The 21,676-nt window shown below is 59.7% G+C and overlaps 2 protein-coding genes and 1 non-coding gene across 4 annotated transcripts in view; all 3 read right to left on the bottom strand.

Annotated features, from left to right (window-relative positions):
- Positions 1-1,628: 1,628 nt before the first annotated feature.
- GJB3 (gap junction protein beta 3) lies at positions 1,629-2,969 on the bottom strand. The gene is made up of 2 exons (XM_013104893.5): positions 2,212-2,969; positions 1,629-1,767 (listed from the first exon to the last, which is right to left on the bottom strand). Exons 1-2 carry the CDS (start codon positions 2,967-2,969, stop codon positions 1,752-1,754), a joined length of 774 nt encoding a protein of 257 aa, XP_012960347.2. The 3' UTR covers positions 1,629-1,751.
- A 6,145-nt stretch (positions 2,970-9,114) lies between these two features.
- On the bottom strand, positions 9,115-13,568 carry LOC139998556 (gap junction beta-5 protein-like). 2 transcript variants are annotated; one of them, XM_072027406.1, is made up of 3 exons: positions 12,539-13,566; positions 12,286-12,418; positions 9,119-11,485 (listed from the first exon to the last, which is right to left on the bottom strand). In XM_072027406.1, exon 3 carries the CDS (start codon positions 11,459-11,461, stop codon positions 10,250-10,252), a length of 1,212 nt encoding a protein of 403 aa, XP_071883507.1. In that variant the 5' UTR covers positions 11,462-11,485; positions 12,286-12,418; positions 12,539-13,566; the 3' UTR covers positions 9,119-10,249. The 2 variants fall into 2 exon arrangements, with proteins under 2 accessions (XP_071883508.1, XP_071883507.1); XM_072027407.1 differs by lacking the exon at positions 12,286-12,418 and having other exon boundaries at positions 9,115-11,485; positions 12,539-13,568.
- Positions 13,569-13,588: 20 nt separating this feature from the next.
- The window catches only part of LOC110353790 (uncharacterized), a 161,516-nt gene continuing 153,428 nt past the window's right edge, over positions 13,589-21,676 (bottom strand). The window contains exon 10 of the transcript XR_011804804.1: positions 13,589-19,221. This is a non-coding gene — a transcript (uncharacterized protein). The remainder of the gene's footprint in view (positions 19,222-21,676) is intronic.

Genomic DNA, 21,676 nt, shown 5'->3' with positions numbered 1-21,676 from the left:
GAGCCGGAACAGCATCGTTATGTTTAATAGAACATAATTGCCCTGCCTCGGGTAACACCCACGTGCTGCCCCGTGGCACCGGGGTGCTTTGAAGCCCAGCCAGCCCGCCAGGGTTACCGCTAACCCCTTCCCACCGCCCCTGCCGTGACGTGTCCCTGCCTGGCTCCTGTCCCCGGGGACGCTCCGCACCCTGCCAGCCCCCAGTGGGAGGAAATGATCCCCTCTGGTTGCCCCAGAACCACCAAGGAAATGGAGCTGCCCCCACCTCTGGGTGCACCGGCTCCCACGTTGCTTTACCCACCGGCACCGTGCCCAGCACGTGCTTCAGCCACGCCAGCCGCAGGGAGGACGCCCCAAAACAGCCCCCACAACTGGTTCCTGTGCCTCCCAGTCACACACCCCACACCATCCATCCTCCCGGAGCACCCATCCTCTGGTGCTGGGCACCCCGTGCCCAAGACTGGCACCACGGGTGCCAAAAGTGACACAGCACCGAGCAGCCTGTGCTGGGGGCACTTGCCCCGTGTCCCAGCACAGAGAAATGTCACCCTGCCACCAGCACGAGCCCCAGCAGTGGTGGCACACGCCACAAGACGTTTGTGGGGCTGAGAAACGCCAGCAGCCCCTCCGCACAGAGCTGCTTAAGGAGAGATTAAGCGGAAATCATTGCTATTTATTTTAATATTTATCGAGGTTTAGTAAATAATTGATGCTGATCCCTCCTTGATTTCCTTGGGGGCCGGCATGCAGTTCTGGTGAATTTGAGTGTAACGAGGTGTGACAAGAGGAGCTGGGGGAGCAGGCGGCCACCAGGCCACCAGCCCTGGCCGTGGGGAACCTCTGCAAATCCATTTCTTCAGCCCTCACCTCTCCCCCCCCTGCAACCTCCAGCACGCAGAGCAGATCCCAATGTCCACAAACAGCGTTGGATTCACACAGCTAATGCCGTGAATGACACATCTATTGAGCCGAGGGCTGGGTACAAAGGCACCGAGGGAAGCAGCAGAGCCAGAAAAGCCACTTGGGCAGGACGTCAGCAGGGCTCTTGCATGAGCAGACAGAGGGAAGCTGCTCCTGCCCCGGTAAAGGCAAACGGGGCCGAATGAGCAGTTGGCAGCAGCCCGGAGCCCTGCCCGTCGGGGATTTCTTCGGGTGCGCCGAGAGCTCACAGCAAGGCTCGCAGCTTCACGCTGGCAGCACGAAGGAGGCAGCGAGCGGGGGCAGCCCTACTGCTGCTGGAGGATGCAGGCTCTGGCCGTGGAGCTGAGCCCAGGGTTTTCTTGGTTTCTTGGTACAAAAAAAAAAGGAGGATGGATGGAACAGCTCTTGGGATTGTGTGTATGCGAGGCACAGCAAGCCAGGACTGTCACCATGGGAGGACCCGAGAGAAGCTCTTGGACACGGGAGCTCCTGGCTGCTCCCCGCTGCTGGCCCCAGTCTCCTGTGTCCTCCCAGTGCAAAGGCTTCGTCCCCACTGGGGACAGCTTGGGGGCTGTTTTTTGGAGCTCGTGGCCCGTGTCCATGTGTCCGCGTGGTGTCCGAGCCCTGCAGCACCGCCGTGTGCAGCCAGCAGAGCTCAGGGGCTGCCCTCACCTTACCTGCATCTTCTCGGCACCCCATGGTCCTCTCTTGGGGAACCTTCTTGGGGTCAGTCATTTTTCAAAAAGGGTCAAATCTCCAGGGTTTGGGAAATGTGTAGGCTTGAAAAACTCATGGTCCAAGGGAAGGCGAGCTGGCTGGGGCAGGGGAGATCAGAGCTCCTCTCCTCTGTGGAAAAAACAGACACTCTCAGGTGTGCCCCAGGGCAGCAGGCACCCGGCCACCACCATGCATGCCCTTGCTGCTGGGGCATCTATGGTCATGAGTCCTGGTGGTGTCTGTCCTGTCCAGTGGGTGACAGGGACCCCCTCATCCACTGCCTGTGTCACTGTGTGTCCCAGCTCCTCCTGCGCCCATCTGGGTCCCTGCCCTGTGCCCCCAATGGCCTCACACCAGTCCTGTTCCCATGGGGCCACCGAGCAGGAGAGATCCCATGGACGTGCCACCCTCCCCTACAGAGCCACCAAGATGAAAAGTCTGGTGGTGGCATTGCTGGTGGCCGCCCGTCACCCCCGGCAGACATCAGGACACTTCTCCCTCCCTCTTCCCCTTCCATGACCCCCTCAGATGGAGGTCAGGTTGGGAGCCGAGGCCCGCAGGGCCGCCACACACCTATTCTGGGCCTTGTTTTCCTTCTCCTCCATCTTGAGGTGGCACTGGCAGGTGGAGGCCTTGCTGTAGCTGACGGAGCGCTTGGTGGCCTTCTTCCACTTTTTCACCCTCTGCACGACCCGCTTGAAGATGAGGTAGAAGATCTCACAGACGGTGAGGACGATGCAGATGGAGGAGGCCCCGACCATGAAATAGGTGAAGACTCTCTTCTCTGTGGGCCGAGCGATGTAGCAGTCCACGGTATTGGGGCAGGGCTCCAGCTTGGAGCACTTGACCAGCCGCGGCAGGTCGAAGCTGTCCCACATCTTGTGCAGGAGGTAGAGGAAGAGGATCTCTATGACCAGCTTGAAGAAGAGGCTCAGCAGGTAGGTCCACCACAGCCCGCCATGCTTCTTGCCCGTGTTGCTGTAAAGCTTGGGGCAGTTCTCCCCATTCTTCTCCCGGTTCTTCTTCTCCCGGTCCTCCCGGTAGGCCACGTGCATGATGACCAGCAGGGAGGGACAAGTGACGAAGATGAGCTGCAGGGCCCACAGGCGGATGTGGGAGATGGGGAAGAAGTGGTCATAGCAGACGTTGGTGCAGCCGGGCTGCCGCGTGTTGCAGTCAAAGTCCTTCTGCTCGTCCCCCCAGACGCGCTCGGCCGCCACCACGTAGACCAGCACGCGGAAGACGAAGACCACGGAGAGCCAGATGCGGCCGAAGGCCGTGGAGTACTTGTTGACCCCGCTGAGCAGCGCCTGCAGCGTTTTCCAATCCATGGGGACTGGCGCTGGCGGCAGCCAGGGTCAGGAACCTGGAGAAAGAGCAGCTGGAGGACGCAGCAGGGCCCAGACCCTCGTAACCCCACTGACCTCCCAAATTCTCCCCAATCCGTTACTGGGGACGGGGCACGACCCCACTCGTGTACTCGTGGCCGACCCCACGGTGTCACGGTGGTGCTCAGATGTGACTCAAGGTCTCTGCATTTCCCTCTGATAAAGGCTTTGCCGTAAGAAACACTCAGCCTGGTAAAGTCCCTGCCACCTGCTGACCCCGATTGCGTGTGTTGGTATAAATTGGCAACAAAATCCCCCAGAATGGGCCAGGATAAACAAGGAGAGGCCGTGCCCTAGGAGGATGACGGGGCTGTGTGTGGTGCTGGGTGTTTCAGTGGAATAAAGCCTTAAGCAGAAAGCAGCCCCGTGAGCTGGCAGATCCCTTGGGATGGGGGCAGGAGGGGACCCTGCTGTGCATTTCCAACCCCCATCCACATCCTCCTTCCCTGCCCAAAAGGGGCAAGTGCTGATAGCCACCGGCACCACCCCTGCAGAGCATTTCCAGCCCTGTCCTGGCTGTGGGACACCCAGACACCGAGTGATGTGGGTGATCACCCAGGGCACATTGCTGCGTGTGCCTGAGACACATCAGAGCCCTGGTATGAAGGAGGGGAGGCTTCGGGGAGCCCCACGGGTGCCGTTAGTCACTTAGCGGGGGAAGCTCCCTGGCAGGAGAGGGGCTGAGCTGGCAGGGCTCCCCGCGGGGCACAGCAGGGAGGCACAGCCCTTCCCAAGGGGATGTCAGGCTCTGACCCTGCCGATCTCAGCCCCACTCAGGCCAGTTTCCACCTGGGGGAATTGGGCTAAACGGCTGCTGCGCCATGCTAAAGCTGAGAGCCCCAAGGGGAAGCAGCTGCAGCAGAGCTGGGGATGCAGGACACGCGAGTTTTCTTCTCGTAGGCGATGTGCAAGGGAACCCAAGCCTGGGAGGGAGCAAAGCTGCTGAAAGCGAGAGCCTACATATGTCAGCCCGGCTGTCACCCCACTTCTAGGACAGTCAGGGGCCTGATGGCACTGCCGGCAGCCCTGAGGCTCTGTGCTGGCTGAAATCACTCCATGGCAGAGCCTGGGGCTGTCCCAAGTCCCCTGCCAGCCCTACTGGGGTCATCCCCACTGCTGCGAGCCACAGTAGCCCCCCAAGATTGGCAACGGTCGCTGCCTGCGTGGCTGGCACAGGGGCGAGCCCAGCCCTGCAGGAGCCATGGCTCCAGTGGAGACGCTTCCCAGTATCACCTCCCCAACATTTCCACACTCCACACCCCAAAGAAGCGCTGCCCTTGCCAACCCAGCACCCTCCGAGACGTACCTGCAAGAGAATCCGGCTCCTTCCCCTCTTACCGGGGTCTGGGGGTCAGGAATTGCCCAGCTTGGGGCATGGCTGGTGGCGCGATCACAGCCGGGTGTTTGGGGTCCCCTCGCTGTTCTCTTACATCCAGGCAGGGCTGCACAGTGTGGCACGGTGTCCTGGGGCTGTGGGGAAGGATCAGAGCCTCGAGTGCTGCCCGGAGCCCATGGGGCTGCCGAGAGCCCAGCCCCGAGGGTGTGCGTGGCCAACCTGTGCTGCTGGTGCTGGGACGCCCCGAGGAGCACGGCCTGGGGTGCACGGTGCTGTGCCGGGGGTCCTGCAGCAGGGCAGTGCTTCTGCTCATCCCTGCACACCTCTGCACCACGTCTGAGCCCCGCAGAGCCTCCACCCCCAGCAGCACACACCACCGGGGTGGGGGCAAGCCCAGCCCTTCCTCCACATCAGCTGTAAGACCAGGAGTGGGGAGCTGCCACTTTCCCCTCTGCACCCAAAAGCTGCCGAGCACAAGCTGGAGCCCGTCACCCTTGCACGCCCCACGAGGACCAGAGCCCCGTCGCCAGCCCCCCGGATGGCCACCTGCAAATCCCCCAAATTCCTGGGGCTCCATGGGTGACACCACCTGGCACCCACCTACCCAGCACCCACCCACCCAACACCCACCTTCCCAGCTCAGCCCGGTGCCAGCTCCAGCCATGGGTCCGCAGCAAGGGGCAGGAGGGAGAAGGCAGGGAGCTGAGCCCCGCGGGGCGTGGTGCTGAGCGTTGTGCAAGCCCCACGGCTCGGCCGGCGCTGGCTGGAGGCCAGGAGGAGCAGGGGCTGCTCTCCAGGTGTGCTGGGCTCTGCCCGACGTGCTGGTTTGCCTCCCCCAGAGCCCGGCACCCTCGGCAGCACCCAGCGCCGCTGCGTGCCTGCCCGCTGCGTCACCGCCGGGTGCTGCCCCGCGTGGGTGCAGGGCGTTGGGCCCGAAAGTGCCTGGCTTCTGCCTGGGGTGCGAATGCATCGGAGAGGGGCTCTGCATCTTTCGGTCCCCAGCAGGATGGAGAAGCAGGGATGGGGTGGCCTTTGCTGCTCCGTAGGGTGCCGTGCCCCCTTGCATCGCTCCCCTGGGTGCATGTGTTCGGCTGTGGGTGCAGCACCATGCACAGCCCCGTGGGGCAGGGTCCCCAGCACCTCTTGTGGGGTCTTGGCATGGCTCAAAGTCCCCATCTTGAGCCACCACATCACTGCATCCTCAGCCACGGCTGTAACACACCTCCCACCTGCGCTCCCTTAGCATGGATAGGTTCATGTCCCCCCAAAACCTCCTCCCCGGCTATGGTAGAGGTACCTGCCCTGCGGGTACGTGGCCAGAGGGAGCAGGACTTCCTTTTGGAGCGGGGAAACCCTTTCCTGGTTGCGTGTTCTGCAGCCTCCCTGCGTGCTTGGGTCTCCTCCGCAGCGCTGAGCGTGTGTGTCGGGAGGAGACGGGTGAGTTGTTCTGCTCCTAGCACCTGGGTGAGTCTGGCAAACAGCTCCGCGGAGCTGATTGTCTGCGCACATGCACACACACGCTCAGGTTGAACAACAAAGGCAGGTCAAATCCTGCAGAGAGAGTGATTCCTCCCCCGGTGACACCCGTGGCTCCTTCCAGGCGATGCCCCTTCCCTGGGGGCTCTGAGCACAGCGAACCCGCAGCAGTCCCACATTGAGCAGGGGGCTGGGAGCCAGCACTGGGCTCTCACCGTATCCTGGCCCCAGCCGCACCCGCTGCGAGTGGGGCAACAGCAGCGGTTGCTAAGAATCACAAATTATGCAACTCTAACCTATTTTTAAAACGCTTTTGCCTTACTAATACCGAGAACATCGGTGTCTCCCACCTACGGCATCCTACGGCCACCGCCCTGCTCCACGCGCTGCCGGCCGGGACCTTTCCCAAAGGCTGCCACAAACCCGAGGGCAGCGACCGGCTGCAGAGAGACCCTGCCCTGCTGACCACAACCCATCCCATCCTTCGGGGACCTGGGACATGTCCCTAAGGGGAACTGAGCACCGGGGGGCTCCTAGGAGGCCAGACCTCCATGTCCAGGCAGCCAAGTGCCACCGAGCATCCCCACTGCACCTCTCCCCGCTGAGCAGCCCCATTTCACATCCCTGCTAATGTGGCCTGGGCAGGAATTTGGTGGCCCAGGCAGGAATGTGTTTCTGCTCACCTGCCTTTTACCTGGCCTTGTGGCTGGCCCGAGGCTCCTGCTGGCATCGCTCTGGCACTCCCCAGGCTGAGCACCCTGTGGCGATGGAGCCCCGCGGGTGCTTGATGCTCTGAGAGGTTTGCTCAGGGCACTCGTGGCAGATAAGGAGCTGCTCCCTGAGATGCCGGAGCCCTGCAGCATTTTTTTTTGCACCAGGAGGTCAAACAAAGCTGGAGGAGGAGGGCAGGCTGGGGACATGGTGGGGAGCAGGAGGCCAGGGACCCCCAAGAAAACCCCAGTGGGGTTCCAGGGCACCTCTCCCCATCCTGTTGGCTCACTCTTGCACCTGCACAGCTGCAGCACCACGGCACCTGCCTGCAGTCCCTGTGCCAAATCTGCAGCCCTGAGCCCTTCCTTTAATTTTTCCCTCTTCTCCCAAAGGCAGAGGGGAAATGGCACTGGGGTGCTAGGTGGGAGTCTGGGGGCGCACAGCCCAAACGTGCAGCCGCAGGCACCCATTTCCCCACATTTCCTGGAGCAGCCAGGAACCCACCCAGCCCTGGGCACCTATTCGCAGGGTCAGGAATTTGAGCTATTTTGTAGCGAGCCACAAGCCGGGGCAGGAATTTGGGGGCTGTGGCCTGAGAGACGGAAGAAGCAAGGAGCTGAGAGCCACCCAGCAGGTCTGGTGCCTTCCTGGGGCAGCCCCTGCCTCCCTCCCCCAGACCCCATAGACCCTGGCAGCCCCTCGGCTGCAATTTGGGTATTTCAGGAGGGGCTGCATGCCCTGGGGCTCCCAGCCTGGCCGGTGATGTGCTACAGTGTGAAAGTTCAGTGTCTTTTGACACAGACAGATTTCCCCCACGGCACTTGGGTGGGGAAGGAAAACACCCCGTGTTTTGCAGCGCTCAGCCGGGTATTTGGGTGGCCCTGCTGTGAGCAAGTCTCCCATCCGTGGCCAGGCTTTGCCATGGTCTGAGCAGCAGGATTGCTCCTAGTCCCTGCAGGAGGGTTCCCTTCCCCTCTTTGTGCCCGAGATCTCCCTGTGAATCATGCCCAAGCTGGAGTGGGGCCCTTGGAGTCTGCCCAGATCCATTGGCATCCCTGGGAGGGTCCCCGAGTGCCCCGTCCTCCCTGCGTGTCCCCGTCGGTGCCACACGTGAATGCTGAAAACCCCCAGTGACTTCCCGTGGCCTGACCTCGGGTCCTCCATAAAGGAAATAATCGAGCGGCGGAGCACGCAGCCTCCGAACGCCGTCGGAAAAAAATCTCAAGCTCTCTTTGAAAGGGTCTTGAATTTGCGAGATGGAAGCGTTCGGTTGCCTGCCAGGGCTGGGACCTGGCCCGTTTTTTTATCCATGCCCCGGCCACGTCCCCGGGGCCCTGACCTTCCCCACGGGTGCTGGGGGTGTGGGAGTCACCAGGAGCGTGGGAGCGGGGCGGCCGCTCGCTCCAGCAATTTGGCCATAAATCAGACGATTTCTCCTCAATTCCCAGCAAGCAGGAGGATTTCAGACCATGAAGAAACACGACCCTGCTGGGAAGGACGGGCTGCCCTGCCCGGCACCGCGGGGCATGTGAGCCCCTCTGTGTCTCTGGTTCAGCTGGGGTTAGCAAAGCTTTTGTTTTAAATCTTCCCTCCCCAAAAAATCATGGGACTTCTGGGCATCCCTCCCGAGCAAAACCAGTCCCTCGGATGATGATGCAAAGAGTAGAAAACACTCAGCTTTTATTCCAACATCCCCCAGCTTATTTATCGTGCCACCAACATGGGTCCTGTCCATCGCCATGCGCTCTGCGCCCCACCGAGGTGCCACAGTCCCCAGGTCCTGCAGCGTGATCTCGGCTCCCTTTGGTGCAGAAAAACACCTGAGATAACAAGATCAGTGCCTGTGCTGGTAGCCTGGCTGATGCCAGCCACTGCTGAGCCTAATTCTGGATGGCGCAAGGCACCCGGAGCTTTGCAGAGCTGCCGCAACGCTTGCTCGGGGCGAGATAACACAGCCCAGCAAGTGGCACCCGGACGGTCAGGTCTCGTCTGTGATGTCTGGAAGTGGGGCAGGGGTGTTTGGAGCTGGGCTGAGCTGGATGCATCCCATTCCTGCAGCGATTATCGCTTCCAGCTGGGCAACACCTCTGGGTTTTGCCGTTGGACGACAGCCTCGATCAGCAGCAGTCAGCCCTGCGTGAAAACAAACAGCCCAGCCCCAGCTCTTCAAACGAGAGGCGAGGGCTCTCACACAAAGAACGGCTTCAGTCCTCTGACACTGAAGGAAAATTTTCCGGTGGATGATCCAGCAAGGAGAGAGGGCAGAGGGAAGCCAGAGATCAGAACAAATTCCCTTAAAAGAGGTGGAAGAAACCCACCTATATTCACCGCATTCATTACCCCAAGGGTCTCCAAACTCACCGCTGTTGGTGCAAGGAGCTGCTGGGTGCTCAGGGGGTCCCAGGGTGGTGGCAGAGCCCCCCCCCATGCTTCCCCACCCTGTGTGTGGCCAGGCTGGTGGCCCCCAGTGGCTTTTGGCCATGGGGGTCCCTCCACATCCCCCCGGCACACTGGGGCTCAGCTTTGCAAAGGCAGGGGCTCGGGTGAGATGGGTTTTGGGGCTCAGACAAGACCAGGTTCAGGGTCAGAGGTGCTGCAAAGTGCAGGAGCTGCCGTGGGGGGCTGCCGAGCAAAGACCCGCTCTGAAGGGCCGGGTGCTGGCATCCCCCCCGTGCCTTTCTCAGCAGCAAACACAGCGAGCACCGGGGCTTTCTGTGCACATGGCAAAAATAATAATTGCACCCTCTAAATACAGCGAAACCAGTAACAGATCGAGCTGCTTGTTCGATGTTAATGTTACTTATGAGTGCATTCGCCATGAAATTATTGTTAATTATTCATTCCAGCTAATGTTCAGTTACTGTTGATGGCCTTAGAAATTGCAGAGTAGCCTGAGTCACGGCAGAACGCGACATATTACAGCAATAAACGAGATCATATTCTGCCATTTAATGTTATTGTTTAATCAATGGCTGGGGTGTTTTTCCTCTCCTTTATTTGCCTGTTTCACTCGGGTGTTTTTCTCTGGCTTTGCAGGGAGAGCCAGCAGCCCACAGCGGGCTCTCCCCACCCAGCTCCTTGCCCCACGCTGCCTTGCTGAGCACACGCTCTTGTCCCACTTGGTCATCAAGAATTTATTAATTTTTTTATAGAGACTGTGATTAGAGGGGGCTAAAGAAGCTGTCCACCTTGCTCAGTGCTGTGGCCCGCAGCTGGGTCCTGGACACGAGGACGAGCCCCTTGCTGGCGGTGGGGACAACGTGTTTCAGGGGGTGACACGGTCCTTGCTCCCCTCTCGGCACAAGATCTCCCATGCAGTTTTGTGCCCCAAAAGCAGGAAAACCACCAATTTGACTGTCATGTCGTAGAGACAGAAAGTTTTATTCACTGCAGGGATACACTCAGGATTGGCTATGCCAGCCCCAGCTGAGACAGGCTCAGGCTCAGCGCTCGGTGCTGGCTCCCAGCTGCCATGGAGCTGCTCGTCCCTCACCTTGCAGCGCCTGCTGGCTCTCAGAGAGCACCCACACGTCCTGCAGCACCTCCTTTTACCCTAAATTCATCAGAATAACGCAAAGCGCCTTGCCCCTAGGAGGGAAGAGGCTGACCCCAGCTCCATGGTGCACTCCCACGACCAGGACTTTGAAGGGTCCCACCTGGAGGAGCAGGGGCTGGGGCAGGCACGTGGCTATGGGCAGCCCTAGGGAGGAACCTGCTCCTGCTCGGGCTTGGGGACGGAGGCTGTGGGGACGGAGGCCGTGGGGACGGAGGCTGTGGGGATGGGGGCTGTGGGGACGGAGGCCGTGGGGATGGGGGCTGTGGGAATGGGGGCTGTGGGGATGGAGGTCGAGGGGACAGAGGCTGTGGGGATGGGGGCTGTGGGGATGGAGGTCGTGGGGATGGAGGTCGTGGGGACGGAGGCTGTGGGGATGGGGGCTGTGGGGATGGAGGTCGTGGGGATGGAAGCTGTGGGGATGGAAGTTTGGGGGATGGAGGTCGTGGGGATGGAGGTCGTGGGGATGGGGGCTGTGGGGTTGGAGGTTTTGGGGATGGAGGTCGTGGGGATGGAGGTCGTGGGGATGGAGGTCGTGGGGATGGGGGCTGTGGGGTTGGAGGTTTTGGGGATGGAAGCCGTGGGGATGGAGGTTGTGGGGGGCTTGCAGTCCGCCGGGGGGATACCCTGCCCCTCTGTGTCCTCAGGCTCGGCGCAGGACAGTGCGCAGTCCCGGCTGTGCTGGCAGCTCTCCCCGCTGCGGGCCTGGAGGCACTCACAGCACCTCTTGCCGATCAGGTAGGTGGCCTCGACCAGGCTGAGCGCGATGCAGATGCAGGTGGTGACCACCATGAAGATGGTGAAGATGTTCTTCTCGGTGGGCCGGGAGATGAAGCAGTCCACGGTGTTGGGGCACGGGGGCAGCTCGCACTTCACAACGGAGGGCAGGGTGTAGTTCCTGTACAAGCGGTAGAAGATGTAGAGGAAGATGATGTCCACGCCGGCCTTGAAGATGAGGCTGAGCAGGTAGGTCCACCACAGCCCACCCCGTTTCTTGCCGGGGTTGGGGTAGAGGCAGCGGTAGTCGCTCCCCGCGGCGGCGCGGCGCCTCTGCTGCTTGGCCTCGCGGTAGGCCACGTGCATGATGACCAGCAGGGAGGGACAGGTCACCAGGATGAGCTGCAGGGCCCAGAGGCGGATGTGCGAGACGGGGAAGAAGTGGTCGAAGCAGACGTTGGTGCAGCCGGGCTGCCGCGTGTTGCAGTCGAAGTCCTTGTGGTCGTCGCTCCAGACGCGCTCGGCCGCCACCACGTAGACCAGCAGGCGGAAGATGAAGACGAGGGAGAGCCAGATGCGGCCGAAGGCCGTGGAGTACTTGTTGACCCCGCTGAGGAGCCCCTCGAATACCCCCCAGTTCATGGTCCCCTGGTCCTGTTAGCTAATCTAGGCAGAGAGAGGACACGGTGACAGCGGCTGTCCCTAAAATCAGTAGGACGTCCCCATCTGAGCAGCTGTGTTCCCCAAGGCACCAAAACATGCACCAAGGCACCAAAATGTGCCCCAAGACACCGAAACGTGCCCAGCACTGACCTAAGGCTGAGAAATCCCCCTGCAGGGCTCCGTCCCCATCTGTAGGGACTCAGGGACCATGCAAAGTCCTTCAGCCACATCCCACCATGGTCCATGCCCAGCTCAGCCCCCCCCGTCCCATGCCATCCTCCCCATCTCTCGCCTGGCTGCCCAGCTATTTGTTTTATTTCTTTTTTCTTACGTTGCCGGGCTCGGCACAACAAACAGGAGCAGGCCAGGGCGTGACTCAGCCAGCAGCACCGCACCGCCACGTCGTCCTCTCCCATCGCTGGAATCTGACAGCTCCTCCGCTCCCCCCGCCCCGCAGCACAGCACCAGCCCAGCACCAACCCTGCACTATCACCGAATTTCATCAGCTCAGATAATCTCAGTCCATAGGAGCCCCAGGACCCCGAACAGTTTGACCCTGGCATGCATCGACCCTGATTAAACCCGCTGTGCACGGAGCGGGGCTCTGGCCAAGCAGGACTCCCGGGGCTGTTTGGCACCAAGTCTCCTTAAACAACTTCTCTATCAATAAAATAACAGGATTCGCCCTTGCTGGCAGTGCCACACGGATCCTGCTGCTCTGCACAGCCCGTGCTGCCCAATACCCATGCTTGTGGGGCTGGCCCATAAGGTGGGGACCCCCCAACACGATCCCATGCACATACCTGGAGCTCGCTGCCTCGATCCACGGGGTTGAACAGAGCCAGGGAGGCTCGGACTCAGGACTGGGGACACAAAATCCAGCTTTCACCTTCCCCGTGCAAGCTCGCAGCAGCAGCCCAGGGAGCGCCGGTCGCCCTGCGGCACATCGAGCTCAGCCGTGCGCACCCACGGTGGGAGACCCCCCCCAGCCCACCCTGCCCGCCAGGGATGGGGGCTGCTGCAGGGCATCCCCCAGCCCCCGGGGCTGTCCCTTACCTGGGGATGTCCCAGCAGAGGCCAGGCCACCGCTCGCTCGGTGCTCGCCCGCGGCAGGAGCGCATTGCCCGGTGCCGAGGTGCCGCGTGAGTCACCCTGGGGCTCCTGGGAGCGAGGAGGAGATTCCCAGGGGAAGGGACAGGCTTCAAGGCAGCTCCATGCATGTCCCGTCAGGCCAAGCACTGCCCCGCTGCGTGGGACCCAATCCTGCACCACCATGGGGAAGGGCAGGGGCTCGGGGCCGCCTGTCCCCGGCTGCCCTGGGGACACCAGGGTCCCCCAGCCCGGTGGCAACCTGGGTGTCACTTCCCTGTCCCCATCTTCACTCGGTTGGACCCCCAGGGGGTGACGTGGCCAAAGCCCCGGGAGCCAAACCCCACCCTTCGTAATCCCCTTTTACTCAGACTTTGCACCGTGCCAACGCTTTAATAAGAGCGTTTTTCCCTCCCTGCCTTCTGATGTGTAGGTGGCAGCTGATTATTTCGCTGGGAATTAATTAACCACCTTCTCCACGCTCCCTATACCTGTGCTGCAGGACGGTGCAAGTCCCCTTCCCGTCACCCCCATCCCAGAGCCCAGGACCCCCCCGGGACGGGGACCCCCTCCCACAGAAGCCAATTTCTGAGGCCTGACCCCCCCCCAGGGCACCGCGGGCGCCTGGATCGGGTGGGTGGGGGTCCAGGGAGCGGCTGCTGCTGCGTGGGGTGCGAGAGCTCACGTAGAGCCCGAGCCATCTGAGGAGCAAACACACGTTTCATTTGCAATTCCGCTGGGTTTTACAAAAAAATGAGAGAAACAAATCTAAACAGCTGTAAAGTAAATTACCACTGTTTGCCGATGGCTCCAGGGAAGAGCTCTGCAGTTTCAAATCAAACAAGCCCCTTTTTTTTTCTTATTTTACTTTTTTTTTTTAACCCGCCGGTGCAGTGGCTGTGATGGGAAGGGGGCTCCCAGCCCCCTGGGAGTGGGATCCCAGGGCAGCCCCCTCGTCCCACAGCACCCAGCAGGGACCCTGTGCCCCAGGCTTGCAGGTATCCGAAGAGGCTCTCATGGCTTGATGCTTTCTGGGTTAAAACCCTCTCTTTTGGGCAGTCACAGCCATGTCAGGTGGATGTCCTGTGCAAGCAGGGAAGGGATGGGACTGTTGCATCGTCCCCGAACAGGACAGCTGGATGCCCATTAGGGATGGTGGCATCCCACAGCTGCCTCTCCCGCTTCAGTTTGCTGCGGATTTGTTTTTTAGGGGCACGGAGCTGCCCCAGGCTGCACCCTCTGCTGGAGGAAAGCAGCTCGGGGTCGGGGAGGTGGCACGCCGACGGCAGCACTTCGTCTTGCAGGAACGAGCCCCAGTTGTGCACTTTCACTACCGCGTGAAATATTAACAACGCTTTGCATTTATATAGCGTCATTCATCCCGCAGCCACCCAGCGAGCTCCTGGCATGAATCACACGGCGGAGGGAGCCCTGCGAGGCGGTGGGTGCGCGGTTCTGCCCATCTTCCCGCTGCACACACCGAGGCACGGCGCTGTCCTCTGCCATAGGTGAGGCCGCCGGAGCTCCTTTCCCCCTTAGCAAGCAGCATCAGTGCTGCCAGCACAGTTTTGGGAGCTATTTTGCATGGATTAGAAATGATATTCAAGAAAGGAAAAGCATTTGGTGATGGTGCCACGAAGGGCAAGCACCTCCTGTTTGGCAAGGTCCCCGAACCCCAGGGACTCCACAGGGCACCCAGCAAAGGTGGGTCCTGAGCCCCCTTCTTCACTTTTACCCATCTGAAACCACCTGTGGTGATTGATTTTTTTTATTTTATTTTTTAAAGAAGCCAAGCTAGGGAAGTCTGGGGGGATACAGCCCAAATACCTGCAGCCAGCAGCTGCTCCTGGGCAGGCTGGGGGCTGGCACAGAGCTGCTGCCCCCTCCCCGGTGCTGTGCCGATGGTGCAGGACACGGTGGGACACCAGGGAAACCCCTGAGCACACCAGCAGCTGGCCCGGCATTGACCAGAGGATTCCCACAGCATGAAAAAGCAGGCAGAGTACCGGTGGGGAAAGGCTGTTTTCATCTTATTAAAGAGCCTCGTATTTAAACCGTCCTTCAGGTCTGCAGCACGAGATGATTGCAAAGGCTTTTCCACACCAACTCAGCGGGAATCGCTTCTGCTTTCAGCGCTGGTGCACGCAGGTGCTTTTTAGTAGGGCAGAATCCCATTATTGATGCTGGATAAATCCAGCAAAACAGGCTGGGGGGGGAATTATGGAGTGTAAGCGGCGCCAGGCTCCGAGCTCGTGGTGCTCTCCGGACCCTGGTGGCCATCCGTCAGCACGGTGGGGAGAGGCAGGTGGGGAGAAATGATGGAAAATGGGGACTTCCCAAGGAAACCCAGGTCCTGAGAGCAGAATGGGGCATGGTCCCACACCAATCTGCGATTGGGGTCGCTGGGTGCACGGGGTGGCCACCCTGCTGGCATCGCCCGATGCGTTTGTTATGCGAAGAAGGCGGCACCTTGTTTGCAGACAATTAAAAAAAAGCAAACAGATTAGTGAAAGGCAAACACGTGGAGCTGGCTGGATGTTGCCTAAATCCCTGGGAAAGCCGGTGAGCATCCAGAGCTGGTGCAGCCAAATTGAGCAGCGAGGCGCTTTGTGCCTAGCCCAGCCCTGCTGCTGCTGCCCCCAGTGCTGCCCTGCAGGAGGCTTTCACCTACCCTGGGGCTCCCATGGGTGGTCAGGACCTCAGCTCGCTGCATACACCTTAAGATCCTTGCAAAAAGCCCAGGGCCACCTGGGAACCCCAGTGGGAACCCCAAAGCAGTGGCAATAGGGCTTCAGCCCCGTTTTAATGGATCCCAAAAGGCCCTGGGTGGTTCTCACCCAACGCGCTCCACGCAGCGCTCCTGGGGCTGGGGAAGGAGGGAGCCCACGGTTAAAGGGAATGGTGAGGAGGTGGCACTGCTAATGAGGCTGACGGCAATTAAAGACCTGGCTGGAGGAGCAGCAGGGTGAGGGCAGTGTGCTAATGAGGAGGGAGCTGCAGCATGAAGGCGCTGAGGTTCGGTAAGCAGAGGGTTTGCAGCAGCCCCGTTTCTGCAGCAGTTCTGCCCTGGCAACCTCTCCACGGCACGGCCTGGTTGCAGCCATCTCACACGGCCAGGCCCCCTTCGTCTGCTAATATTTATAAGCGTGTTTGGAGGGAGCAACCTCATCTCTAGTGAGAGCTTAATTAATCACGGAATCAAACGGACTGGGTGAGGCGGTTTGCTACCAAAGAGATAAATTCGCACGGTCACTGGTGGCCGAGGATGGAAGCGAGGTCAGTGCTGCCCTAAATCACTGCAGCTGATGGAGAGAAGGGCACGAGGCCAGCAGGGTGCTGAGGAATGCTGTCCTGTGGAAGCTTGCTGTGTGCTGGAAGCACATCAGGGGCACAGAGGGGGATGCTGCTGGGGCACATCGCCCCTGCCAGGGCAGATCTACGAGCTCCCAGTGTGTCCAGACAGGTCCCTGCAGTGATGGCAAGCAAAGCGCAAGGCCATGGGCAGTTATCGGATCCTAAAACCCAGGTAGAGAGGGGTAGGCATCCAGGGGTGCTTTCAGAACAGGAACAACCCAGCCTTCAGACCCTGCTGGTTGTCGCAAAGGGGCCGGGTTATTTCTGTATTGGGCAGTTTGGCAAAATAATCGTCGTGCGAGCAACATCTTTGCCCTTGCTGCTGACCTTGGCAGCGTCCGAATGGCCAACCCGCGGGTCAAAGTCTTTATATCCTATTACCAGCCTCCTGAGTCATGCCTGTCCCCTGGCAAGTCGTATTATTCGGAAATGGCAGCTAAATGGGAAGGAGGTCGTGCTCCCAATACGGTGACGATAAGGCATGACAGCACTTTCCTGAGTGATTAAGCCCCAGGTGATGTTGGGGCTACAACACAAACGGCGGAAGGCTGCGAGGCTTTAATCACCCCGGGCACGCCGTCGGATCCTCACCATCCATCCTGCTGGGGTGAGCTTTTATTGCAAAACGGAAGCGATAGGATAAAAAAATAATCAAACCCAACCTGTGCACCGACCGGTTAGTTATCCAGGCTGCAGGTACTGCTTTTAATAACCACCCGGAGCAGCCCGTTGGCCCTCCAAGCTCCTTCTGCCATAAATAAGGGTTGGTGCCACCACGCAGCCGGCCGGGGCTGCGGCCAGACACTAGATGGCATTGGAAGAACGCGCCGTGCGGCGCCAGCACCTTCCCCGGCTTCCCCTGGAACAATCTGGCAAAGCAGAGCAGAAAACTCAGGATGACGGAGCAGAAAATGTCTGTGCCTGGGCGAGGACGCGAGCTCACCTTCAGCCCTCGCTCCAACCTTGCGCTGCTGCCCCGGGGGGAGCGCAGCGGCCAGGCAGCGCTGCGGGAGCTCACGGCGCGTGGCCTCCGAGCTGAGCTCACGCAGAGCTTGGCGTGGGGTTATTTATTCTCCGAGGAGCTGCAGGCTGGACCTTGCACGGCCGCTCACGGCTCCCTGCGGCTCAGCTGCCCCTGGCCGCAGCAGGAGCGCTGCAGCTGCCTGTCCTGGGGGAATTTTGTCCCCGACATCTGTGCTCCAAGAGCACCGCAGCACGAAGTCAGGTCTGGCTCGCCCTGGGAGCCTCCTTTCACCTCCCAAATTTGTGCTGCAGGAAGGTGAAGGGCTGGTGCTGGCTTTGGAGGAGGCTTTCTGGAAGCAGCTGCTCTCGGGCTCTGCTCGGTTCACATAAACCCAGGTGCCCTGCCCGAGCCATGGCGAGGAGGAGCGGGGCTTTAAAGCAAGCTCAAAGCCCAAAGCTGCTGGGGGACGCATCCAATGCAGGGTCTCAGGGCACTGGTAACCCCAGAAGAGCAGATCCCCGCTGCCACATGCCATCCTGCTGGCCCCAAAGGGCTGCTCATGGGATGATTTGCCTTGAAATGCCCCCACCAGTGCATCCCAGTGCTCCCATCCCAGTGCCAGCATTGCGCCAAAGGGCAGTGCTTGCAGCCACCCCGCTGTTTCATTCCAGCTGTTGACCTCCCTGCCCCAATCAATCTCCCCTCCACAGCAGCCCACCAAGCTCCAGGTGCCCCCCATGCCTCCCTCTCCCCCTCGCCTGGCTGTTTATCGAGCACATCACCATTTATTCATCTCGCTGCAGCATCCCCAAGGCCACTGCAGGAGGGGCCCCTCCTGGGAACAGCCTGGGGAAATGCTGAACGTCCCAGCACCAAAAAGCCAGCTGGCAGCAGTGCCCCGTGAGCTGACATCTCCAGCCAGAGCTGGAGCCTGCCTAAAAGCACCAGGATGAGCCAGGATCGTTCCTCTTCCAACTGCTCCCCATCACCTGTCAGCCTCCTCCCGCACCGAGCGATCAGAGGGACGGCGTCTCCTCTCCTACACTCCCCCAAATCAACTCCCGAATCCCCGCTGAGCCGAGCTGACTTTTGCATTTTGTCTCCTAAATTATGCATCGCACAGGAAGTCAAACAGCCACAATATGGCTCTTGATTGCAGCTCGCTCTCTTCCAGCCAGCCCCGTGCTCGCAGCCCACCTCTCCCCTCCGCGGTGTCAGCAGGCAGATGGCACGGCACCGCTCGCAGCCCCCCGCTGCCTTCAGATCTCCCCAAAAGCCCCCCCAGCCTTCTGGAAACGTGGCTGCTTCAAAGCAGCATGGCCAGGCTTCACCTTGCTCTGCTCGCACAGGTGAGAGGTGCTGGGGAGCGTTGCAGCATTCTTCCAAAGGCTAAAAGCTTGCTCGCACCCTAGGAAAAACACCAGACCAAAAATCCCTCTCAGCCTGCTTGGCTTGCTCGTGCCGCTCCCGGGCCCTCCGGGCAGCAAATTGATGAACTGAACTCTGAAAAGGGCCCAGACTTGGCTTGCAGCAAGAGACTTTGCATCGTTGTGTCTGAAAATGTCAGCACTTTAATTAGCCGCCATCTGAAGCTGGAGTGGCTTTGCCTGGCAAATCGGCGAGCAAACTGGTTTGCCCCTTTCCGATTTTAGTTTGGGCTGAGAAATTTGTCCAAGCTGACCTTTTGCCTCTGAGATCCTCCCCAAACTCCCATCCCATATTGGCATTTCCTAAAAACAGGAGAAAACCTGCAGCGCTCATTCCCCAGCCTGGCATTTCTGGGGAACATTTACGCATTTTCACTCCGGTAAATGGCCTTTGGAGGGGCCTTGAGTGTCTGCCTCCTCCCCTGCTTGCTCCCACTCTCTTCCCGACGTTTCAGGCCCCTTCTCCTTGCTCCCTTGCCTTTTCTGGCACTTGTTGGCTCTTCCAAACCCCGTGGCTGTAGGTTTTGCCTTTCATCTCCTTTGGACACCGCTGCCAGGTCACCTTCACGTAAAGGGAAAAGGCAGAGCTGAAGTTCTCCCAGATTGAGGTGTTTCCTGCTCACAGGTTTTTAGTGCACCCGTTAAATCTCCTGCCTTAACCACCCTTTATATTTCGGATTTTTTTTCTGTATCTGTAAGGCTGCCAGAGCCATAACTTCCACTCCAGGATAATTTCTTGCTCTGAAGGATGCAGTGAATTTCTCCACAATTTGCTGGCCGTCGGAGCACGCTCTCCAGGTGGGTTCTGCTGGGCAAGTATTGGATTGCCGCGGCTGGAGATGAAGCTTCGAGCCTCCTTATGCTGTGTGTGTGGCAAATTAATGAAAGCAAAGGCAGAAAAGCACCTGAAAAAAAAACAACACAGGGAAGTCAGAGGCCACGGCACCCCGATGCGGCTCCTGGCTTTGGAAATCTCGGTGCTAGGGCACCACAACGCCTCACAGGGCCCCAATAATCCAGGATGTCTGTGAGCAGAAGCCACCAGAAGCCACTCAGCCCTTCCAAGGATGCTCTTAAAGCTGAGTTGAATGTGAGAAATGCCACCAGGATGGTCTGCAGATGTGAGCAGTGATGGCTGTGCTGTGCCTCGCTCCTGGAGGACTCGCACCACCAGAGCCAGGACGTCCAGCACCGTCTGCTCCGCCAGCCCTGCCACCCTGCCTCCTGGTGCCCAGCAGCCTGGAGAAGGGTTCAAAGCAGATACGGAGCCAGCAGCTCCGAGCCATCCCTAATTACTGATCTAATTACCGCCTGCACACGGAGTAGCTCAGCCCTCGCAGCGTTATCGGTGACTGCCATCACAAAGAGCCACGCGGCTGGGGGCTGCAACGTGCTCGGGGATGTTGGCTTTGTGATTTGGGGCAGTGCCTCCTGTGAGAGCGGCAGGCTGAGCACCACCACCCAGCACCACGCCGCCCAGAGCCCTCCCAAAATGACAGAGCAGCAGCCGGTCCCCAAAAAGCCGGAGTACCAAGCGCCACGTTCCTCGCAGCCTCGCAACTCCTCGAGGCTTGGAGGAAGAAGAGCGGGATCAAAGCATCCTCCCTGCCTCCCCGCTCATTGACGGAGAGCCCGGAGCCTTGGCCTCGCCGTGCCCTGGGCTTTGGTGGAGTGCGACACTCATCGGCAGGCAATTACGGCTGGAAGAAAGCGGGGGCAGCTCGCGAGCCGGCCGCCTTTCATCTGCACCCCACCGGCCGCCGCCTGCCGCTCGCTATTCTTATCCCTCCGGATCAAGGCGAAGCCTTTCCTCCGCCTGCCCTTGATGCCGGCGGCCCCGGCGTCGCGCGGGCATGGTGGTGCAGCTGCGGGGCACGACCCCGCCGTGGTGGATTTCAGGTTCGGGGAGCCTGGAATTGTACGGGCAGGTGTGGAGTCGTGGCAGGTCTCGCACGCCGAGGAGGATCAGCCTTGGCTTACGCTTGGTGTGGGAATCACAGATCCCCTCGGATGGCCACAGGCAGTGGAGATGTGTCTGTGTTGGCACCAGAGGTTGTGCTCTAGGAAGAGGGGTTCTGGGAGGAAATTTTGGTCACTGGGGTTTAAAAATCCCCCCAATTTGTTCTCCTGAGAGAGACTGAGTCCCTTTAGTCCTTGGGCAACTCTGCCCCAGACTCCAGTCCTTCTGAGAGAAGCGAGACCCCGTGGGTTAAGCCAATCCCCACCTCGTCGGTGGGTGCAGGACCCATCCGCTGGCAGGATCCATCCCAGAAGCAGCCCCAAAGGTTTCTGCAGAGAAACGCAAACCCCATAAAAGTTCATTGCTGGCTTTGTTCCCTGGTATTTTCTCAGTGCTGACCCCTGAGCGAGGCTCTGCTCTCCTGCTGATGGATGCGCTGTGTTTGGGGAGCCGGCACTGATCTCTCCCTGGCACCAGGGACTGTGTGCTCCATCCTCTCACTCGCCTCTTTCCCTTTAGGGTTTTAGAGCCTGTGGCCATCCAGCTTGTGGCATGCTGGGGATGCTTCAGCCTCTGGGAGAGATGCTGAAGGGGAAATGGGCCCGTGGAGAGCAGCGTGGCTCACACCATCTTGCTGCGATCAGTGCAGCCTTGGACACTTAACCTGCTTCCACCTCTCCTGCGCACAAATACAGTTGTTGAAATTCTTCCATTTCCATGACATTTGAGAAAAAAAAAATAAAATCTGCCTCGCCTCATTGGAAGGTTCCCTTACTCTACATTTCATTAGGGGGAAATTAAAGCAAAGGCTATTTTTTACCTATAACATTGGGAAATAAAGGTCGCTGGGCCCCCGCCGCACACAGCCCAGAGAGGGGGGCAATGCTTAACTGGAGCTGGTGGACTGCTGAGGGAAGGATGACAGCCCAATTTAGGCATCACTCTGTATTTTTGCTGGAAAAAGTCGGGCGTGCAGTGGCCTCCCCACATAGTGGCCTCCATCGGAGCCTGCTGCTCTCAGCATTTTGGTTTCTTCCATCTGTAAAACTGCAGTTAATGTGGTTTTCAGTGTAGAAAAAATGTGGTTTTCACCGTGGGATGGCAGGAGCAGGGGACCTGGGCACGTGCAGGACGGTGCCACCGCCGCCTCCCGACGTTCCCGGCTGTGCAGCGCAGGGCTGGACGCCTGGCACGGCCCCAGCAGCCTGCTCCTTTTCTTTTCCTGGCTATTTTTATCCTCCTCCCAGTGACAGATTGAGGGCTTCAAGAACAGCCCCGTGAACTCTCTCCTGCTTCCCCGCCATGGAAATTACTGCACAGCGGTTCAAAATGGGAGAGCAATTTGCAAAACAAATAAGTCTCCGATTAGCTAACAAGCGGCAGGCTGACCTTACAGGGAC

This window comes from Anas platyrhynchos, chromosome 24 (genome assembly GCF_047663525.1).
Source record: "Anas platyrhynchos isolate ZD024472 breed Pekin duck chromosome 24, IASCAAS_PekinDuck_T2T, whole genome shotgun sequence".
Classification (NCBI taxonomy): domain Eukaryota; kingdom Metazoa; phylum Chordata; class Aves; order Anseriformes; family Anatidae; genus Anas; species Anas platyrhynchos.
The sequence above is the reverse complement of the archived record's forward strand: the minus strand, read 5'-3'. Positions and strand labels throughout refer to the sequence as shown.